The 24,267-nt window shown below is 34.0% G+C and overlaps 2 protein-coding genes across 2 annotated transcripts; both read left to right on the top strand.

The window, feature by feature from the left end:
* Positions 1 to 1,700: 1,700 nt before the first annotated feature.
* Positions 1,701 to 5,759, top strand: LOC109818582 (Tetratricopeptide repeat (TPR)-like superfamily protein). Its single transcript, XM_020384099.3, has 6 exons — positions 1,701 to 3,304; positions 3,683 to 3,814; positions 3,912 to 4,093; positions 4,212 to 4,323; positions 5,074 to 5,208; positions 5,292 to 5,759. Exons 1-6 carry the CDS (start codon positions 2,108 to 2,110, stop codon positions 5,415 to 5,417), a joined length of 1,884 nt encoding a protein of 627 aa, XP_020239688.1. The 5' UTR covers positions 1,701 to 2,107; the 3' UTR covers positions 5,418 to 5,759.
* A 5,659-nt stretch (positions 5,760 to 11,418) lies between these two features.
* Positions 11,419 to 14,600, top strand: LOC109818593 (uncharacterized). The gene is made up of 4 exons (XM_020384111.3): positions 11,419 to 11,738; positions 11,803 to 11,879; positions 13,792 to 13,903; positions 14,353 to 14,600. Exons 1-4 carry the CDS (start codon positions 11,491 to 11,493, stop codon positions 14,480 to 14,482), a joined length of 567 nt encoding a protein of 188 aa, XP_020239700.1. The 5' UTR covers positions 11,419 to 11,490; the 3' UTR covers positions 14,483 to 14,600.
* The last annotated feature ends 9,667 nt before the right edge of the window (positions 14,601 to 24,267 follow it).

Below are 24,267 nucleotides of genomic sequence, written 5' to 3'. Positions count from 1 at the left end.
TCATTTTTCTCTCAACATTCATATTTTCCTTTGTCTACATTGCCTTTGCATACGTTGTAATCTTTATTGTCACATTTTATTTTGCTAAACTTGATTAATAAGTGTATTGATTGATAAGATGTTTGTGTCTACAACTTTCATAGATTCTTTAGGTTTTTAATATCCTTTTAAATCTTTTTTTGCCATCTAGATCTTCTTTTATATCGTTATCCATCTCCCTTCTCAATTATTTTAGTCATGTAGAACTTCTTTTTTACTAGGTTGTAATATTTTTTCACATTATATCTCAAGACACGCCTTGTCCATTAAATTAATAGATTAATACTAAAACAACTATAACATAACTCATAAGTTTTCCTAGAGTAACATTCATCGGAAGGGATTTCTCTTGTAAATGATATGAAGCAATTGCATGCTTACATGATATTCCTATCAATTTCCATAAATTACATGTGGTTTCTTTTTGCTAAACCTACAACAAACCTTTTAATCAATTGTACGGTAATTCAAACTTTTGATTCCTTGCTCATATATCAAACTAATTTCCGTTATGCAATACCTTATGATTTATAATTTAATTTTTGTGGTTTATCATTACTTTATGTTTGTATTTATATATTTTTGGCAACGATACTAATTATTGTAAGTAGCAAATAAACAGAAATTCTAGTGTTGTATCCTGGAAATTTGTCCAACAATTAATTAATCTAATTTAATACTAATTAAAAATTAAAAGGTTTAGATTTAAAATTCATAAACCAAAGATAATTTTTAAGGTTTTAGTTTATAAAAGTAAATTAAAAATAGATTGTAATTTAATAATAGAGAAGGCTAGGAATTAATTTCACTAACCTTCTTCACATATATCTTTTTGGTTCACAGGTATTTTTTAGTTATTCAATTTCAATAATTAATTTTTTAATCTTATGATCGATATGAATATTTTAACCTTAATTTTTTAAGTGAGAAATTATAAGTTCTTTAATTAAAATTTCAATTCATTTGTAAAATTATCTATATTAAGATCAAAAGTTTAAAACATTGATTAATAATTTTTATTTTATTCTTAATAATAAATATTATTATTTTTATTTTTTAAACACCATAATTTTAATTTTTTTTTCCAAATTTATATAATTGCATAGGATTACGTAATATGTGGATGATGAAGTCAAAACAAATATTAAATATGGAAGTCAATAATTAACTACATAAATATTTTATTAAATAATGTAAGAGAATTATATGAAGTTAAACTACGTTAATTTCCAAATAAAGTATTTTGTCATTAATGACTAATCTAACTGATTTCCTTCTTACATATCTATTTCTGATTTTCAATTTTTTTTTTATCGAAACAAACTTGCTTAAGAATTTATTTAAATGTAGGATAAAAAAAAACTTGTCTGATTTTACTTTTTTATGACATGTTTTATAGAGAAAAAATAATTAAAAGTTACTGTCCGTTGGGACGATAACCCATTAACCCATTAACCCACCCCATCCTGGGCAGGTTAACCATCATCACTGTGACGCCTTTTGACTAGCGACGCCAACGGCAAACAGAGAAAGGACCAAACGCAACAACCACGATAAATCGCGAAAATATGACGACAAACACATTACTACGAAACTCGTTGTTTATTTAATGATCAAACCGTTAGCAACGTCATACAAAAATAAACCAAAAAATTGAATATCACAAAACCACCCGTTAGACGACCGTTCCCAAACAACTCTTCTTTACTCACTTCCCTTCGAACCAAACCAAACTAGACCAAATAAATGCCCCCAAACACCGTACTCAATGAACTCACTTTGTTTGTTTTCAAACTTGTTCTATGTTGTCTGAACAAAATTTAAATTCATTTTCTTTATTATTTTATTTACCTTTTCGTTAAAAGGATCCAAGAAGAGAAGAGAAGAGAAGACCGTTCATCGTTAACCGTGCCATTCCTTATTTTCACTTCCGTTCCATGCTCCCCCTCCCTCCTCTATCTATCTAGTATCTACACACAGACAACGACGTCGTCTTTCTCATGTTTATAAACTCTTATCAGATTCAACCCTAAGCTCTTAAAACAACTAAATAAATAAATAACTTCTAATGGTTGCCGGCAAGGTAAGAGTGGCAATGGGCTTTCAGAAGTCACCGGCGCCGCAAACTCCTCCGCCGCAGAAGAAGCACGCTCCTCCGTCGCCGTCCACGGCCAAGTCCTCGTCTCACAAGTCCTCATTCTCTCGCTCCTTCGGCGCCTACTTCCCGCGCTCCTCCGCTCAGGTGCAGCCGCGCCCGCCGGACGTCGCGGAGCTCCTCCGCCTCGTGGAGGAGCTCCGGGAGAGCGAGTCGCGCCTGAAGACGGAGCTGCTCGAGCACAAGCTGCTGAAGGAGTCCATCGCCATTGTGCCGGTTCTGGAGAACGAGATCAGCGCGAGGGAGAGCGAAATCGAGAGGAGCAGAAGAAGAGCGGAAGAAGCCGAAGCGGAGAACGAGAGGTTGAGAAAGGAGTTGCAGGAGCTGAAGGTTAGAGCGGAAGAAGAGAAGAGAGAGAGCGAGGGGAAAATAAAGGCGCTCGAGGATGAGGTGGCGGAGCTGAAGAGAACGGCGTCGTATAGCGGTGGCGCCAGTAACATAACAGAGGCGTTGGAGAGTCACGTGCTCGAGCACGAGCACGAGCACGTGCACGAGCATGAAGCTTCGCAGAGGTTGTTGGAGGTTTCGCTTTCGGCCAGGTCGAATCTCATCAAAAGCTTGAAGAAAACGGCGTCGGATCTTGGAAGCGGGATTTTCAAAAGAGAGGTTGCAGATACCGAAAGGCCACGTCACTCGCGGTGTAACTCGGAGGAACTCGTCGATTGCTCCGACTCGGTTCTCTCCGCTTCCGTCAGGTCACGCGCGCCTCGTGTGCCGAATCCGCCGCCGAGACCTTCGTCTTCCTCGCCGTCGTCGCCGTCGAGTGATTCTTCCAACGCCAGCAAAATCCCGCCGCCGCCGCCTCCTCCTCCGATGAAGGCATTGCCGCCTCCGCCTCCTCCACCTCCGAAGAAGCCTGCGTCGAAGGCGGCAGCGGCGACGGCTCCTCCTCTGCCGCCTCCGCCTCCGCCTCCGGCGAAGGCGGGAAGAGTGGCTCCGGCGAAGGTGAGGAGAATCCCCGAGGTAGTGGAGTTTTACCACTCGTTAATGCGGCGGGATTCGCATCCGCGGCGGGACGGCGGCGCGGCGGCGGAGGTGCCGGTGCCGGCGACGGCGAATGCTCGCGACATGATTGGCGAGATCGAGAACCGTTCGACTCACTTGTTGGCGGTAAGTGCACGTGAATTTTGCCCTTTAATTACGGTTCTGCCACGCGTCATTTATGTCAGTTTCTGCTGCTTTATTTTGAATTGGATTTCTTGGTAGATAAGACAGTAATACTATTCGAATTTGGCATGCCCAAAATCGTAAATATGCTCCAAAATTATGGCATTTTGTGGAGCTACCAGGTCAAACAAGGAAAATAAGACTCTCCAATTACTGAAACCTAGTGTCACTAGTAGTCAATTAAGTCAAAGAAATTAGTTGATTTTAGGTGATTAGTACTCCATTGCTGATCTGAGCTTAATAATAGTAGCTTTAATTAAGGAATTTTTTAACCCAATATCTGATTCTGTCTGGTCAATGATATTGTTTTTGTTTTTACAGATAAAAACAGATGTAGAAACACAAGGAGAGTTTATTAGATACTTGATCAAAGAGGTGGAGAGCGCAGCATTCACGGACATTGAAGACGTGGTACCTTTTGTCAAATGGCTCGACGACGAACTCTCCTATTTGGTACTTTTTTACTATAATGTTTCTTCTTCCATTTGCATAGAGATTATGAAAAGGTATTTTATATTATTTATATGATTTGTCTGCCTTATTGTTTCAGGTGGATGAAAGGGCAGTGCTGAAACACTTCGATTGGCCAGAGCAGAAGGCCGATGCTTTGCGTGAAGCTGCGTTTGGATATTGCGATCTGAAGAAGCTAGAATCTGAGGCTTCGTCTTTCCGTGACGATCCTCGCCAGCTTTGTGGTCCAGCTCTTAAGAAGATGCAGACTCTATTAGAAAAGTGAGGGAATTTGTAAACTGTCCCCACAGGCGTGATTTTCTTATTCGATGTGAATTGAATGCGGATGTGGTTGTGAACACACTCTAATGTTACTTTTTTACTATTTGATTATGACCAGATTAGAACATGGGATTTACAATATCTCAAGAATGAGAGAATCGGCAGCAAAGAGATACAAAGTCTTCCAAATACCTGTGGATTGGATGCTTGATAGTGGTTATGCAACTCAGGTAATTTCCATGCATGGAAGTTCTATAAATAAATAAAAAATCCATGAAAGTTATGTTATGCTTAATGGTACTAGTAGCTGCAAGCACTAGATATAGATTCAGTTATAGGCTTATAGCTTAGTATAATACACATGATGGTCCATAATCTTTAAAATTATTTGAATAATGGGAAAGAGTCTTGTTGGCCTATAATCGTCATTGAATAATGGTGGCTATGGAACTGTTATATGCCCACCTATTAGTCAATATAAAAGGGTAAGTAAATAAATCATTTATGTTGGAATGACCGAACCAAAATATCTGTAATTTTTCTCTTAAAAAATTAGCCTCGTGAAGATTACCACGTAGCATGTCGACAAAGTAACTGATAGTGAAATGTCAAAGCAAGTGGTTATCTTTGCTGATAGGACTTGGGCATCTATTTCTTGGTGCTAATCTGCACAAGCACATGTAAAATCCACATCTCCACGGTCTATCTTTTTGTCTGCTTCATCTTTTTAGAGGAATTCTCTTTGCGCATCAGGAACATGGAAGGGTACTTCATTCTTTATGTTTTAAATAATTATTATAAGAAATGCAAAATAAAAGACCCTATATGATATAGTTACCACCTATCTACGAATAAATATCACATACATGTGCAATTTGCATTCAGGAAAGCATAAAGCATTTACTGCTTAGTAGACTGCTATTACCAACTTTTATAACAAAGGGAAGAATGTAGGTAGCTCACTTAATTTATTGTTGCAGATCAAGCTGGCATCTGTAAAATTGGCTATGAAATATATGAAGAGAGTCTCTGCTGAGCTTGAGACAGGTGGTGGTGGGCCTGAAGAAGAAGAGCTTATAGTTCAAGGAGTGAGATTTGCATTCCGAGTACATCAGGTAAATTATTTTCCAACATGTTTGAACAATAATAGTACAAAATTTTGACGCCTATGGTAACAATGAGCTGTTATGTGTGGCAGTTTGCTGGAGGGTTTGATGTGGATACAATGAGGGCATTTCAAGAATTGAGAGACAAAGCGAGGTCATGCCACGTTCAATGTCACAATCAGCCACAGAAATTATATTGCAGGTCTGCAACATGCTAATGCTGGAGCAAACTCAGCTTCGGAGAATTAGTTAAGCCCTTTTTCTGTATTTTGTGAATAGAATGGCAAATAGTATTAGCCATCGTTAAAGTAGTAGAACGCATTCATAATTCATGATTAATTCTTCCATTCATTACTGGAAAAACAAGAATCCGGTTCCACTCTAGCACTTGTTGCTATTCCGAATTCACTGGAAGTGCACTTCTCTGATCATAAATTAGTTCCTGGGAAACAAGACAGTAATGCAAATTTGTTTCCACTTTGGTACATGCTAAATCGAATTTGTTGAAAAATTCGCTTCTCTAACCAAATTCTGCTATTTATTGTTTTTCTGGTTGCTTATTCCGTTCATATCATTAGCTGAAATGAATTTGTTAACATTTTATTTATTTACTTCTCCGTTCAAGTGCACAGACATGTTTGATTCTAGGCGTTATCGTTTACAAACAGTAAATTTTTTTTATGAAACCCTAAGTTAGAAATTTTAATATGTCAAATACCAAAATTAAATCAACCACTTAACAGATTGAGCCTATTTTAGTTTTCTTGCAAATTTTGTGTAGGACAGTAATTTTTTATGGAGAAGCAAAAAGGGCTTAAGCCGCCAATAAAGTAAAATTACACGAGAAGCAAAGCAACTGAGAACATAGATATTTAAACTCCTTTCTTGGTACCAAAAAGTTGAGCAGCATCGGAAAATGATTGAGTTATTATTATTATTATTATTATTATTATTATTGTTATTATTATTATTATTTTAAGTATATTAACAGGTAATCGATGATTTGTCAGTGTGTATGGACAAGACATTATTAAGAGAGGCATACGGACAAAATTTTATCGGAAGAAACAAAACTCACCTTTGATGATCTCAATGCCTTAGAAAAAAGGTGAATTCTATGAAAGACCACTTTCACAAGTGGTCCATGGGTGCATCATCAATTTTCACTCTTAGATGCATCTAAACTAGTAGACCATAATACACAAGCTACACTGGATCTAAATTTTTGATTTTTTTACTGATTCTTTTTTTAAATTACCCAAAAAAAAAAAACACGTGGCAACAGACGCAGTTGCTACTGACACTCGGAACGGGCCGTTCTGAAATCAGAACAGGCCGTTCCAAATGAACAAATAACACATAAATATTGGACCAGAACGGGCCGTTCCAGATGACAAAAAAACACATGACGAATGGAACGGAACGGCCCGTTCCAACATCAGAACGGCCCGTTCCGAATTCAAAAATGACACATCAATAATTAAATCAGAACGGGCCGTTCTGAAAACGGAACGGCCCGTTCTAACTACAAATTTGTCACACGAATTTTTTAAAGCAAAATAATATATTTTTTTCCATTCTACTAAATTACATCTACACCCTAAGCCCTAAACCCAAAAAATCTTATACTAAGGTCCATAATACAAGACCAAACAATATAAACTCTTGTACTACCAAATATATAAGAAAAGTGGTCATCCACTAAGGCTCATAATACAAGACCAAACATTATAAACTCCTATACTACCAAATATATGAGAAAGGCGGTCATCCATGTAAAGTCCAAGTAAAGAGAACCTTAGGCCCACCAAACCCATTGGGCTCACTAAGCTCAGAAGTAAACAAAAGCCCAAAGGCCCACAAAGCCCAAAACTAGGCCCAATAAGCTTAAAACCCAAAAAGTCTTATACTAAGGCCCATAATACAAGACCAAACATTATAAATTCTTATACTACCAAATATATGAGAAAGGTGGTCATCCATGTAAAGACTAAGTAAAGAGAACCTTAGGCCCACCAAACTCATTGGGCTCACTAAGCTCAGAAGCAGTCAAAAGCTCAAAGGCCCATGAAGCCCAAAACTAGGCCCAATAAGCTTAAAACCCAAAAAGTCTTATACTAAGGCCCATAATACAAGACCAAACATTATAAACTCCTATACTACCAAATATATGAGAAAGGTGGTCATCCCTGTAAAGCCCAAGTAAAGAGAACCTTAAGCCCACCAAACTCATTGGGCTCACTAAGCTCAAAAGTAAACAAAAGCCCAAAGGCCCATAAAGCCCAAAACTAGGCCCAATAAGCTTAAAATCCAAAAAGCCTTATACTAAGACCCATAATACAAGACCAAACAATATAAATTCCTATACAACCAAATATATGAGAAAGGTGGTCATCTATATAAAGCCCAAGTAAAGAGAACCTTAGGCCCACCAAATCCATTAGGCTCACTAAGCTCAGAAGTAATCAAAAGTCCAAAGGCCCATGAAGCCCAAAACTAGGCCCAATAAGCTTAAAACCCAAAAAGTCTTATACTAAGGCCCATAATACAAGACCAAAACAAAAGCCCAAAGGTCCATGAAGTACAAAACTAGGTTAGTGAGCCCAATGAGTTTGGTGGGCCAAAGGTTCTCTTTACTTGGACTTTACATAGATGACCACCTTTCTCATATATTTGGCAGTATAGGAGTTTATATTGTTTGGTCTTGTATTATGGGCCTTAGTATAAGACTTTTTGAGTTTTATGCTTATTGGGCCTAGTTTTGGGCTTCATGGGCCTTTGGACTTTTGATTGCTTTTGAGCTTAGTGAGCCCAATGGGTTTGGTGGGCCTAAGGTTCTCTTTACTTGGGTTTTATATAGATGACCACCTTTCTCATATATTTGGTAGTATAGGAGTTTATATTGTTTGGTCTTGTATTATGGGCCTTAGTATAAGACTTTTTGGATTTTAAGCTTATTGGGCCTAGTTTTGGGCTTCATGGGCCTTTGGACTTTTGATTGCTTTTGAGCTTAATGAGCCCAATGGGTTTGATGGGCCTAAGGTTCTCTTTACTTGGGCTTTACATAGATGACCACCTTTCTCATATATTTGGTAGTATAGGAGTTTATATTGTTTGGTCTTGTATTATGGGCCTTAGTATAAGACTTTTTGGGTTTTAAGCTTATTGGGCCTAGTTTTGGGCTTCATGGGCCTTTGGACTTTTAATTGCTTTTGAGCTTAGTGAGCCCAATGGGTTTGATGGGCCTAAAGTTCTCTTTACTTGGATTTTACATAGATGACCACCTTTCTCATATATTTGGTAGTATAGGAGTTTATATTGCTTGGTCTTGTATTATGGGCCTTAGTATATGACTTTTTGGGTTTTAAGCTTATTGGACCTAGTTTTGGGCTTCATGGGCCTTTGAGCTTTTGATTGCTTATGAGTTTAGTGAGCCCAATGAGTTTGGTGGGCCTAAGGTTCTCTTTACTTGGTCTTTAGTATAGGAGTTTATATTGTTTGGTCTTGTATTATGGACCTAAGTATAAGACTTTTTGGGTTTTAAGCTTGTTGGGCCTAGCTTTGGGCTTCATGGGCCTTTAGACTTTTGATTGCTTTTGAGCTTAGTGAGCCTAATGGGTTTGATGGGCATAAGGTTCTCTTTACTTGGACTTTACATAGATGACCACCTTTCTCATATATTTGGTAGTATAGGAGTTTATATTGTTTGGTCTTGTATTATGGGCCTTAGTATAAGACTTTTTGGGTTTTAAGCTTATTGGGCCTAGTTTTGGGCTTCATGGGCCTTTGGACTTTTAATTGCTTTTGAGCTTAATGAGCCCAATGGGTTTGATGGGCCTAAAGTTCTCTTTACTTGGGCTTTACATAGATGACCACCTTTCTCATATATTTGGCAGTATAGGAGTTTATATTGCTTGGTCTTGTATTATGGGCCTTTGTATATGACTTTTTGGGTTTTAAGCTTATTGGACCTAGTTTTGGGCTTCATGGGCCTTTGAGCTTTTGACTGCTTCTGAGCTTAGTGAGCCCAATGAGTTTGGTGGGCCTAAGGTTCTCTTTACTTGGTCTTTAGTATAGGAGTTTATATTGTTTGGTCTTGTATTATGGACCTAAGTATAAGACTTTTTGGGTTTTAAGCTTGTTGGGCCTAGCTTTGGGCTTCATGGGCCTTTAGACTTTTGATTGCTTTTGAGCTTAGTGAGCCTAATGGGTTTGATGGGCATAAGGTTCTCTTTACTTGGACTTTATATAGATGACCACCTTTCTCATATATTTGGTAGTATAGGAGTTTATATTGTTTGGTCTTGTATTATGGGCCTTAGTATAAGACTTTTTGGATTTTAAGCTTATTGGGCCTAGTTTTGGGCTTCATGGGCCTTTGGACTTTTGATTGCTTTTGAGCTTAATGAGCCCAATGGGTTTGATGGGCCTAAGGTTCTCTTTACTTGGGCTTTACATAGATGACCACCTTTCTCATATATTTGGTAGTATAGGAGTTTATATTGTTTGGTCTTGTATTATGGGCCTTTGTATATGACTTTTTGGGTTTTAAGCTTATTGGACCTAGTTTTGGGCTTCATGGGCCTTTGAGCTTTTGACTGCTTCTGAGCTTAGTGATCCCAATGAGTTTGGTGGGCCTAAGGTTCTCTTTACTTGGTCTTTAGTATAGGAGTTTATATTGTTTGGTCTTGTATTATGGACCTAAGTATAAGACTTTTTGGGTTTTAAGCTTGTTGGGCCTAGCTTTGGGCTTCATGGGCCTTTAGACTTTTGATTGCTTTTGAGCTTAGTGAGCCTAATGGGTTTGATGGGCATAAGGTTCTCTTTACTTGGACTTTACATAGATGACCACCTTTCTCATATATTTGGTAGTATAGGAATTTATATTGTTTGGTCTTGTATTATGGGCCTTAGTATAAGACTTTTTGGGTTTTAAGTTTATTAGGCCTAGTTTTGGCCTTTATTCATAAGATGTTTGATGTCATTGAGGAAGGGGCTTCATATCTCGCTCAATTGAAAAACTATACTTAAATTTTAAATGTGATTTAGTAGAATGAAAAAAAAAAAAATATGTAGCCAGAACGGGCCGTTCCCAATTCAGAACGGCCCGTTCTGGTTTAAGTAATCATATGTTATTTTTAAATCTGGAACGGGCCGTTCAGATTTCAGAACGGCCCGTTCTGGTGTAGTTTATCACGTGTTTTTTTTCCTTCTAGAACGGCCTGTTCTGGTGCATTATTCCTGTGTTATTTTTTCATCTAGAACGGGCCGTTCTGGTTTCAGAACGGCCCGTTCTGGAAGTGACAGCTGCTGCGTCAGTCATCGTAATACGTGTTTTTTTTAGGTAATTTAAAAAAAAAATTCAGTAAAATATTCAGAAATTTTATCCCGTGTGTGAAGGTGTACAATATATCTTCTCACTAAATCACAATCTCAACCATTCATTATTTTTAATATTATATCTATGGTGATTTTAAATGCACCATCCATGGACCACTTGTCCAACTTCTCCATCATAGACATCACCTAGAAAAAAAGTTAATCTTTGAGTATCAAAATTGTTCTTTCTTATATTAAATTGCACTATTAATCAGAATTTTGTCCTATTTTATTTTTTTAATCACTTTCTAAATATAATTTAACTTAAATATTAGTAAATATTAAAATGTACTTTTTAATTTCATGTCATGATCAATATGGTCAATAAATAAATATCTAACAATTGAATAAAGACTATGCATTTTAAAATATTAGATAATTAAAATTGAGATATCAAAATCTTTAATCGAATATATAGGAAGCTCAAAATTCCTATAATTTTGTAAAGGAAATTTAACTATGAGAAGAGCATTTATGTATTTGGTGATTTTGGTTTGAGAAACAGAAAATTGCACTTCATACATAATATGATAGAACTTATTAAAGAGAGATAATGTATTCAAAAGAATGAGTTAAAATTCATGAAAATATTATATCTTATTGTTTATTACTACAGGTACTATGATAAAGCTTATGAAAATAAAGAAACTAAACAAAAGAAAAAACAGTACATATAAAAACGAAAATAAAATATTTTTAATTATAGAAATCAAAAAGTAAAATTTATGTAATTACATGAGAAAAAAATAATAAAAGTTGAATATTTTTACATTGTGAATTAATGAAATAAATTAAATATGACTATTATAAAATAAAACAAAGTTTAAGATAAATGAACTTGGGAATAGGGTGAGTAGTGAGTGAATTACCCCATTTGAGGCTGAGGCTGTAAGAAAGAGGCTTAAAGGAGAAATGATCGAATGTTGTAATTCACTTCTAAATCTTCCGTTTCCATCGTTTCCCATCACTGATCTTGGTGCAAGCAGTTTCCCTCAACGTTTCCGCAAAACCCTTTCTTTTTCACATCGTTCATCCAAGTTCCAACGTTGTGGAATTTCCCGAGCCATGGAAGCGGTTGAAGGAAGTGAAGGGAGCAGAGGGTCAACCCCTGCAATGAAGCTCTTGTTCGTGGAGATGGGTGTTGGCTACGATCAACATGGGTCAGTCTTATATTCCTTATGTCTTTGTCCCTTTTTCTCTTTCTTTGCTAACGCTCCAACACAGGCAGGACATAACGGTCGCAGCAATGAGGGCGTGCAGGGATGCCATTTCTTCTAATTCAATCCCTGCTTTCCGCAGAGGTATATCTAATCTTTTGTTTTTTTTTTCATTCTTTAACTTGAATTCTGACGTGCCCACCTGTGTTGAGCTTGGCACTATTGCAAATTGAAGCAATTAGGCTGAGTTCATTAGTGATGTTGTTCTTGGAATGTCTCACATAGCATGCTTCAATTCTTGTGTGCAACTTATATGTATGAAGGGAAACTTAAAGCCAAGCCAGTTGGTTTTAAGATGGAATTTAACTTGTCATTAGAGTCTATAGGCCATGTTGGTAAATCGCCTATTGTGGTAGACTATCATCCTGTTCTGGTAGGCATCTTAGGAGGGAATGTTGGAAGGTCCCACATCGTCTGCCTCAATTTTTATGGTCCAACTGATGGACAACTTCACTAAAAACTAATTGGTTTTAAGATAGAATCTAACACTTGTTACTGAAGGAAATTGGTTTAGTTTTAGGTTGAGAGATATTCTTGGAATAGGTAGGAAAGAAAGAAGCAAATCAAAATTAGAGCTTGGATGATAGAACTTATGCTTAAGGCCCTTAATTGTGCATTTCTTCAATTATGCTAGTCCCCGTGTCAGGAGACTAATTTGACTGATGAAATACACATTCATGAACTAATTTCACAATTAGAGGCATATTTTGGGACAATATATGTAATTTCCATCATCCAAGGATTAATATGACCAATGCTGTACTTTTTTTAGGACTAATTTGACTATTTACTCTTCTAGAGTTTTGTAGAATAGGCTCACTAGGGTCAAACAAAGTGAACTTGGAATAAATTCTTATTGTTCTTAATGGTAAAACCGTTTCTTATTAGTAATAAAGTTGATGTGTCGTGAATATGTCTTGTATTTCATGATTATGTATGTGTCTTGTGAGAGTTGCAACACATTCTAGTCGAGTCATCTAAATTTCTTTCATTTGAAGATGTTATTATACTTCCTCACCGTCAAATTACTTTGTCTAGAGAATTTCTGTTGAATGCAATTTTTCTAACATAATGGCCTACAAAAACATTTACATGATATGCTTACTTTATTATCTACATTCTACACTGTGTGGCTACCTTTCTCTGTTTTCTGGATTTTTTTCCCGGTGTGCTTGCAAAGGTCTTTACAAGTATTTATTTTCCTAGTGCTTGCAAAGGTCTTTACAAGTATTAACACAAGTAATTTATTGCCTTGTGATATATGTTGGGTAAAATATGAAGGAATGGAAGAATCACTTCCATGATTTTTTTTCCAGGCAGGAAAGTGAAAGGAATCATGGCATGGCATGTCTAATTTAGCCAATGCTAGCATAAAATCTGACATGTAGAAAGATCAAAGATAGTACATTTTATGATATCTAGGCAGAGATCTCTCTTTTCCCTTGTTTTCACTATGCTCGATTCTGTGGTGCTAACTGCTAAGGGCTAAATCTAACGTATTATAAATTCTCCTCTATATGTGCTTGTCCCAGTTTACTTTTTTTGTTTAAGTAGTCATATTTTTTAATTGCTAAAAGTTCAAGATGGAAAGATTGCCAGAGGGAAAAATAATAATAATTTCATAGTTTGCTCCAAACTATTGTAATATTCTTGCTGAATTTAACTCTGATGTCTGCATAAAAGAATTTCTAGCTGTAACTTCTATAGTGGATTCTATTTTTAATGCTTAGAAATCATTGCTCTTGGGAGAAGTTATCAGTCAAGTACTAAGTTTGACTTGATCTCCATCCTACTTATTCAAGATAAGCTCTAGTTTAGGAAAATATCTTGCTGTCGGATGTTCATATGACTAAATTTCCCCACTTATTTTCAATCTACACGATGATTTTTCTGTATGGCTGTTTGTTGTTGATTTAATTTCTTAAAAAAGGTATGCTCGGATAGTTGACATTTTCAAATTTGTTTATTGAATTCTAATAAGATGAATTTGGTTTAGGTTCCATTCCTGGTGTCAGTTTTGAACAGATGAAATTGCAGATCAAGCTAGGAGTTCCTCATTCCCTCCAGAACACTTTGGATATTGAGAAAGTCAAGTCAGTATTCCCGTAGTAAGTACCCACAACCATGGAAAGTAGTGCATTGCTTTTTTCTTTCAATATGTGTGATGATATGGCTATCGATACGAAATCCTATATTATCAACGATTTTTTCTCGGAAAATTAACTCATGTTTCAGTCTTTTATCTTCCCGTAATGTCTGGTTATTGGGCTTTCTTATTTTTTGGTGTACTCTAGTTATTGGATGTTAACACCTAACATTTCGAACAGAAACCCAAGTCATTCTTTATCTCCTTGTTTATATTCTGTATTGAATTATCTAGGCTTTGGTTCATTTTTTAAGTAGTTGGTAACCTGCCAATCTGCCATGCTTGTTTATTCATTTCATGTGGTATTTGTTTCTTACAACATAACATCTGCCATATCAATTCTTTATAATAATGTTTTTAACTTTTCTTACCTGCTCCTTTGACCTCGCTTTACAAAAAATAACATTGCAGTGGAAAAATTTTGAATGTTGAAGTTGTGGACGGTGGTTTGATATGCTCAAGTGGTGTGCTTGTAGAAGAGATGGGTGACAAGAATGATGATTGTTACATTGTGAATGCTGCTGTTTATGTGGGCTATTAACTTTCAGCTTCTGCAATGCTTTGTTGAGTTTGTTCTCTTGTTAATGGACTCCTGATTTTAATAAGTAATGGTATCTTCCGTATAATAACATAACATTGTACATTTCTGATTTTCTCTATATTCTGTGTCACAATTCTTTCTTGGTTATTTTGGGGTTTCGTCGAAAGCTTCCATGAAAGCACTACTATATACCTACTTATATTGGATATAGTTATATAAAAAAGTTGTTCAACTTTAAACATGTAATTGATTATCAGAAGTTGAAATTTGAATACTTTTTATGTTTTAATACTCTTGATTTTCTCCTAAATAAATGTTATCCCTCAAGTTTTAAGTTACTGTTTAATGAAAATTTGTAAAAAGTAAGGTTTAGCTCAGTTGATAGATAATTGTGATTTTTATGCAAACTGACATAGGGTTTGATTCTTGATGCTGATGGGGAAAATTTTGTCTAGTGGAACATAATTCACTTCGGTGATCTCTTAACTTTTTAAGCTTTTGGCAGACATGTTAGAGCAAGACAAATTGTAATAGACGAGTTCTATTTTATATATTTAAAAATAAAAAAAAGCATGAGATTAAAATAATGAAATATTTTAAAGATTTGTTAAATAGGTTAAAATGTGTGGAACATACTACTCTCTATTTTTAATTAAGTGTCAGTTTTAGTTTGAATTGAAGTTACTAAAGAGGTTATTAATTTTCCTAATCTTAAGCGAATTTGTTAATACATTTTTTATTTTACCCTTTTTAAATGATTTGTTTGCATAAAATTCTCTTAATTAATTGTTATCAATTTCTTTTCTCACGTTTAAAGTTTTTAATTTCTTCTCCCTTTCTCTTAATTAGTTAAATAATTGTTATTTACCTTTCACTTAAATATACATAAAAAAATTAGGATATTAGTTAGAGTAGACTGTCGACTATTGGTTGGAAAAATATAAGTTTTTATAAAATAATTAAATAGTCTAGGGGCATAATTGAAAGAAAAAAAAATTCATATTACCTTGAAATCTAAAAATGATAGATAGAAGGGGGAAAAAATTCAAAAATGCGACAAAAAGAAAAAATAATTATGTTACCTTGAAAGCTAAAATGATAGATAAAAGGGGGGAAAATTCAAAAATGCAACAAGAAGCGGAGGGAGTATGTAAGTTTCAAAAATTGTATTTGTATAGTTTTTTTTTTTTTTTTTTTTTAAATTAATGGGTTTAATGATGATGTACATGCTAGAGTAACATTTTATATTGTTAATCAATAAAAAATTTTATTATGTTTAATTGTGTTTTTAATCATTCTAGTATTATAATTGTATGATTTTGATCTTTAAGATTTTAATTGAGTAATTTTAGTTTATTAAATATAATAATTGTGCAATTTTAGTCTGCCAAAATTTAATTAAGTAATTCTTTTATCTTTTAAATATTGTAATTGTATGATTTTAGTTCTTCAAATATTATAATAATAAATTTTTGACTCATTTAAGTTACATATATTATAATTTTTATTTATATATTAAATAATATATTTATTATTACTAATATATATAACTTAAATATGTAAAAAAAATGTATAATTATGATATTTTAAGGATTAAAACCACCTAATTGAAGTATTTAAAGAACTAAAATTCTCAATTAGAAAATAGATGACCTAATATTGTACAATTATGATACTTAATATACTAAAATTACTCAAACAAAATTTAAGGAGTTAAAAATGCATTATTTTTACAGAATATAACTTTTATGATATTTATTGTAATGAGATAATTATGTAAAATTGTTACATCATACTTATTATCTTGTCTCACTTTATTATGTATAAATTAAAAAATTCATGTTAATAAGACTACAACATGACATGTGGTCTCGATATGGAGGTTGCCACTATAACAACTTTCACATCGATACCACATGATGCAACCAATTTTTGAGGAAAAAAAAATCATAAAAAATTTAACTACATGACAAGGGTGTCATTTAGTTGACTAACAATATTTGACCACTTTAAAGTTAGAAATTGATTCAAAATAATCTCAACTTTAATAATAAGTTTTAAAAACTATCTTACATTGGTCAAAAAAAACTAATAGAAGTTACATGTAACTAGAGGATGAGTGATTTAAAGATAATTATAGGTATAAAATAATACAAGAAAAGGGATATCTCACCTAGTATGTAGAAATTAAATATAGAAAAAATAAACATAAAGTGATGTATTTATTTTTATTTTAAATCTGAAAGGCTTAAATATATTTTTAATTTGTGTGAAATGAGTTAGTTTTAATTTTGGTACTCATAATTTTTTTGTTCATTTTTCATCTCTTTAAAATTAAAATTTATTATTTTAGTCTTTACCATTATCTGACACTTGCTAATTATTCATATGTTGTTTGGGTATGCATGGTATTGATACAAGGTATCCACCATCGAAAACGATGACTAATATCTACCGGGAACCATGAGCACATACAAGTGGACAATCCTTATTTATTATGTCATGGTAAAACTCATTTATCTCGACTAATCATTACAAAATTTGTTAAACTCACTATAATAAAATTGTCATACAGTGACTCACACCTTATAGTTACACTATATATGTCACTAAAAATTACTTTTACCCACACAATAACTACGACATATGTTGGTATATTATTAAAAAGTGTGAGTATAAACTATAGTGACATACAAAATATATTATTAAATTCCATTCAAAATCAACACTAAAATTGTGTGTAACTATATGTCAAATAGACATATACCTACATATATTGTAGCTATAATGACACTTTTTATATGTCACTCTTGTAGTAACTCTAATTAAAATAAAATTAAAAATTAGTATATACTTATTAATATATATATATATATATATATATATATATATATATATATATATATTTTATCAATCCGTATGATATTTTTTCTCATTTCTTTTGTATTTCTTATTTTTATTTGAAATAAAAGAGATTGTAAATTTAAATAGATGGATGCCATGAACATTCCAACACCTTTTTTTCTCTTCAGTAATTCAAGCTACTTTCCTTGGAATTAGCTAGAATTTAGATATTGTCAACAATATTGTGATCTTTAGTGTTCGAAGATTATCATCCTTAGTGTAGGAAGAACCATACATAGTAGAAAGACCTATAATAGTCACTTTTTTTTCCTTCCTCCCATGAATCATGCATATCCATTTATTTTTATGTTTTCACTAGTCGTATAAAGTTAAAGAATAATATATTATAGAAAAATGTATATAAATAATACTTTTTTCCTACCATCTAGATAGTCTAATGGCTATAACTCAAATAGGTTATAACAAAAATGTATAATATAATTATAAGAGTGGTTTTATATCATTTGTTCTAAATTTTATTTTCTTTTATTTACTTTTTTTTAATTAAGCACTCATTTGAATCAAAAAGATGGATTAAATAAACAAATAAATAAGTTTACTTAAGAATGTTATATTATTCTCCTTCTAACATAATCTATTTTATACCTAATGTCAGGAGTCAAACCTTGAACGGTTTGATTAAAGAATACAAGCTACTATCATTTGAGACAATCAATATTAGTATTCATATGTTATAAAATATAAAATAACTATCTTAAATGATACTTATTAGTGTCTCTAATATTATACCAATATATACATATCACACCTATACAAAAATTTCAAAATAATTAAAATAAATGTTATTTATTTATGTCTTAATATGATTGATTTAAGACCAAAATTAATCATTTCAAATTTTGGAAGAATAAAAATCAAACAAAAATATTTTATAAGAGTCATTTCTTTTTCTTTTTTATTACAAAGACAAAAGAAAATTATTTTAATTCTAGAGAGATAAAAGATAAATATTTTTTTTTACAAATATTAAAATCAAAACTCCATCATCTTATGAATACTAAAAATACATTTTAAATTAAAATAAAATTAAAGAAAACAAGATAGAATTGTTTCATTATGTTCCATGGGTTCAACAACGCTCATAGTTATTAATACAACAATATTTTATTTTGTAAAAAATTCTCAACCTAAAGCCATCCAACCATTCATCTATTCTTATATTTGACTAGTTTTGGACATCATAATTTGATTAATAGAAAAAAAAGGGTGTTTGAGTTATTAACTTATTATTTAAGTCCAATTTTTTACAACAATATTTAAGTACATTTTAAATTTTTTTATTATAATTAAAATTACATTTTCAATAAAGTGAATAAGCATTCTCATGAGTAAAATTTTGAAAATTTTAAGTAAAATTTAATAGATTACTTTTTTTAACTTTTATTTTCTCATTTTATTCTCAAATCTGATCAATTTAAACATGAAAATAATTATTATAAATACTTTTGTACCATTTTCACCATTTTACTATAAAAATTGATTATTTTATAATTCAAATATAAAATATTATGTCGAAACTATTTTTAACTAATATATCTAAATAATTTTTTTATATAATGAAATATAGTAATAATAAATTATTTATAATGAAATATTTTTATATTTTAAAAATAATTTAATCCTAATACTAATTCGTGAAATTTAACTTAATTTCTTATGATAAATAAACAATTCAATTTAGAAGATAAAATAAAAATATAATTAAAGGCTTAAATATATTTTTAGTCCTTCAAATTTAGAGTAAATCTATTTTTGGTTCCTCGAATTTAAAATTGTTATTTCTAGTCCTGTAATTTCAAAAAATCTTATTTTAGTCCTGATGGTGTTTTTGATTGATGGTTTTATCGCAAACACATCATTTGGCAAGTGAACCAAGTTTCGAAGTAGTATTTAAAGATCGTCCTCAGGGATTTGAGTGATTAGTAATTCTTACTCTAATGATTTATAAGAAAATGATGTTCAAATTGCAGATGAATGAAAATAGATTAAAACAACACAATAAAACAAATGTAATAAGGACAATGATTAAGAAACAAGGATTGGTTCGGAAGCACTTGCTAACTCATATATCTTCTTAAAATAAATGCTATTCTAATTCCATTATTTCCACGTTCATTAAGTAATCCAACAAGATTCCTCAAGGTTGAATCCTAAAGTCATTAAGCTCAAAACATGATTCCTCTATGTTTTGAGTTTAACACTTCGCATTAAGACCAAGAACTTGAACAATGTGACTAACCAAATCAAGTCTATCCCTAGAACAAGAATTGATTAGGTGCAAGATTCAGTTCGGGTTTTCAAAAACGTTTTCCAACTGGATTCAAAAACCAAAAATCATACAACGGGTGATCAAGCCGATATAAGCATTAAGGAAAGAATCAAACACAAATAATGAAATTAAAATGCATATATTTAAGAAGAAGAAGAGTTAATAGTTACATCCAACCAATCCTCAATGAAATTAGCCACTCATGGCCATTACAAATTCTGCAGCAAATTCCATAAGAGAGTACAAAGTTGCAGATCAAAAACAGAGGTTCAGGACTCCTCCTACGTGACTCCCTAGCTGCAGCCCCCAATCAGTTAGTTTTTTTTGAGCTGTAGTCTCCAATCAATGTATATACAGCTGTTTTTGCATTATTGGTTCAATTAGTGGTTTTTCCACTAATGATTTTCCCCTTTTTCCTTGTTTGTTTCTCCTTAATTTAAGGCTCCTTGTCTCTCTTTTTAATTGAGTGCTCATGTGCTTCTTGTTTCTTTCCTTAATTTTGTACCCCACTGTTTCTCTCTTTTCCTTTGTTTATATCAGCTTTAAAATAGGGGCAGAAAAGTGATTTTTATCTCCACAGCTACAGCTGTAGATTCACAGCTATAGCTCCAACTTTCTGGACCCTTTTCAGACTTCCACAGCTCGAGCTCCAGATTCACAGCTCGAGCTTCAGCTTTCCAGATTTCCACAGCTCGAGCCCCAGATTCACAGCTCGAGCTTCAGCTTTCCAGATTTCCACAGCTCGAGCCCCAGATTCACAGCTCGAGCTCCAGATTCACAGCTCGAGCTCCAGATCTACAGCTATAGCTTCAAGTCTCTGGAACTTCACAATTTTTCCCCAAATTTTCACAGCTCGAGCTCCAGATCCACAGCTATAGCTGTGGATTTCTGCCTAGCCAAAAATTCTGCAAAAATATGAGGAAATTCCTTAAAATTGCTACTACTCCTCTACTCTTATAATATAACTTAATTATTTAAATAAAAAGAGTGAAATAACATACATATTATCTCTAATTACCCAAAAAGAGTACCAAAAGTTGAGTGCAAAACAAGCCTAAAAATGCACTCAACAACTACCCCAACTTAATCTCTTGTTGGTCCCCAACAAGATACCAATCAAAAACCAAAAAGGTTACTTCCTACCATAAGATTTCTTCTATATCAACAATAGGTAAACACTCAATCAATTCACCATCAAAAACCAATTTCTACTCACTGAGGTGCCCACAACAACAACCATGCCCAAACACAAAAATTGCAAGGCAAATCATAGCATGAACATTACAAACCAATATCTGAACATACTCTCTCAACAATGGCTCTCCAGGGTGAGTGTTTCTCTCAAGTCCATTCATCATTTCTATGAACATAAGCATTGATATCATCTCTTCAGTACTACTCTTTGAGAGAAATTAAGGATCACAAGGACTTTTTTGGAAAGTTGAGGGTTGACTGAGGCTTGGTTAACAAAGGAATGTGGTTTTTCAGATTAACAGGGTTTAAACTCAAGAGAGTAAAATGAACATGAACCAAACACTCCACTTTGCTCACTCTAAATATTCAACTCCAACCAAATCTCTCAGCCCAAAATCTTCCTCTAATTACACACCCTCTTTCCTTAAAGTTCTTTGCCTAGATTTCAAGAGGTCTCTCTCTCTTTTAAGACTTTTTGTACAGGTGCTTGCTTATTTGGCTCTTGATTTGTTTTGATTTTTTTTTTTTTTTTTTTTTTTTTTGAATACAGGATAATGGTAAGATGAAACTAACAAGCACACTTGACTATAAGTAGAAAAACATGAAAGAGAGGTGACTCTTCCCTTCAAATTGCATTGGCTTACTTTCTCCATTTTCTCTCAACTTGACAACTCTAACCAACTACCCCAACTTAATTCCCAATTCATTTTCATTTCACTCTCAAAAGTTTTGGAGGGTGATGAGTTGGCATTTGGGAAAGGTTTAAGGTGATTTGAAGGTTAAAGCTCAAACAGGTTTTGAAGAATAGATTCAATTCTGGCTGGCTGTTTGGTTCTAGGCTTAAAAAGATTTCAGTTATTTACAATGGAATGCCTTGATCCTGTCCAAAACTTTCTCACAAGAACAATCATTCAAGATTCAACCAATGCAAACACATATGCTATGATGATGGCTCTCAAAAGTGGAAATATATATGACATATGCATTGTTTAGTCACTCTCACTCACCAGCTTGGCTAAATGTTCATTTATTGATCTTTCATGCCATGCTAATCAAATAACTCACAATTTCATGATCAAACAAAGTTGGATGAATGCAACCTCAAAACAAGTCTCAAAACAAACCATTTTAAGGTGAATCAAAAGATGTGTTTTAACTTTTTGTTGATCTAAAAGTCATCTCATTTCCTTTATTTTCAAAAAAATTTATTTATTTATTTATATTTATTTATTTATTTATTTTATTTATTTATTTATTTATTTATTTATTTATTTATTTATTTATTTTTATTTTTTTTTATTTTTATTTTTATTTTTATTTTTTATTTTTTATTTTTTATTTTTTACTATCCCCACATTTCAACCAAAGACATTAAAAATGCAACTATGAACACAACAAGTTCAAACCAAAACATCAGATTAATAAACCACCAAAACAGGTAATGACCACCAAAAGTTCAAGCAAGAACACTAAAACCAGTAAACCAGCAAAATAGTCCAAACGAAATGAAAACTAAATAACTGAAATTAAAATGACTTTAATTTAAGCTGCCTCAAAAGGTGGGTGATAGTGATCCATCATCTCCTCCTTCCTCATCTTCTCCTTCAGAGTCCATCACCTGTTCGCCTTGTGCATCACCCCCTCCTGGAAAAACAGGGCTGTCCCCAGGCCACAGAATAACATCTTGAAATTGCTCCGGTGTAGGCCAAGGATATAAGCTTTCACCGGTACTGGCCTGATTCTGAGTGTAGTGGTAAAAATAAGAATGCAAAGCCACCTGCCCTCGATGATTGGCAGCTTGTTGAAGTTGGACATGGCGGAGATGAGCTATTTCCAACTGGTGCTGCTCCTCCATGCGCTGAAATTGTTGCATCATACAAGCCTGCATGTCAGATAAATCAAAGGATCCAATTGGTTGAACTGGAGGTGAAGGAGCTGGTGGTGAGGTTTGGGTAGGTGGTGGGCGTGATCTGCGAGAAGCCCGAGGAAACTCTCGTTGATTATAGCAACGAGCATTGACAAACAAATGATCTATCTTCCTCCTAATTGGAACCAGCGGCTGAGGAATCACCACTCCTTTAGCTTTGCACAAACCTGTAATCAGTCCAGGGAAAGCTAGGGGTCTAACAGCACCAGATTTAGAAGGCTTAGAAAGGACAATAGCGTGAATTTCATCTGATATTAGAGTTGCTATGTCCACATCCTTCTGCAACAGTATACAAAAAATTAGCTTTGCCTTGGAGATGGTTATGTCAGAGGTGTGCGTGAGTGGGACGACATTGCTGTAGAGGAAGGCTTGCCATAACCGCACAAGTGATTTCAGATCAGCTCGAAGAATGTGTGTGGGCTGGCTCTTGGTGCCTGTTTGGTATTGGCTTCCAGGCAGGCTCAAAGTCTCAAGCATCAAAGTCGACATTTCTTCATCCATAGTTGTCCTCATGAGTTTCCTATAATCATCTTGTTCTGGGATAGTATACTCAGTTTCCAAGTAGGTGTTAATGGCCACTGGATCATAAGGAATGATTTTGCCTCTTACCCATGAGACTCTATCCTTGCAGTCAGGTCGGATAGGAAAGGCATTAGCAAAGAACTCTCGGATGATGCTTTCATTATATTTTTCTTCTGGCTCACCAAGTTTGGTCCACTTCCTCCTTTGATATTCATGCGAGAAATCTAATAGAGGAAGCATTTCAACCACTGGACGTTCAGCTATAATCTGGCGGCCTTCTAGATCCAAAAATCTTTGTTGCTTGTGCCTGGTGCGAAATCGGCTTGGCAGAAAAGTGAACTTTCTGGTTGGCCGAGGTGAGGGTGGTGCTTCTTCGTCCTCAGAAGGGGTGGCTGATGAAGTTGGTGAGGAAGTGACCACTTTCTTTCTTTTTCTATCAGCTGAGATCTCATGAGTAGCTTTAGAACTTCTGCCTGTACCTGCCCCTTTTGAACGAACCATCTTGAATCTTAGCAAAAGATGGATGATTTAGTGTTTTTGGGTGGAATGGTTGAAGAAAAATGGAGTCTTGAGACTTCAAATTAGCAACTTTCTAGTGAGAAAGTGAGGAGGAAGATGAATAGTGAAGAGATGGAGGGTTTCGTGTGTGGGAGAAAAGAGAACTGAAGAGGTAGAGATAGACGGATTCAGTTTTGAAGTGACTCAAAATGCTTAATAAAGTTTCATTTATCATGCATTTTAAGTACCAAAGTTTCAGAATTGGCGCCAGAGACTTGGCGCTTCAGCTGTAGAATCCAGCGCTTGAGCGCTGTGTTGAAAGACCTCTCCAAATACTCCAGAGAGTTGGCGCTATAGCGCTGGAGCTGGGCGCTTAAGCGCTGAAATTTAACATGAACAAAGACACCAACAGAGAGTTGGCGCTATGGCGGTGGAAATTGGCGCTTGAGC

Source organism: Cajanus cajan, chromosome 3, assembly GCF_000230855.2.
Source record: "Cajanus cajan strain Asha chromosome 3, NIPB_CcT2T_4, whole genome shotgun sequence".
NCBI classification, from domain to species: domain Eukaryota; kingdom Viridiplantae; phylum Streptophyta; class Magnoliopsida; order Fabales; family Fabaceae; genus Cajanus; species Cajanus cajan.
Note: the sequence above shows the minus strand (reverse complement) of the source record. Positions and strands in the feature narration are given on the sequence as shown.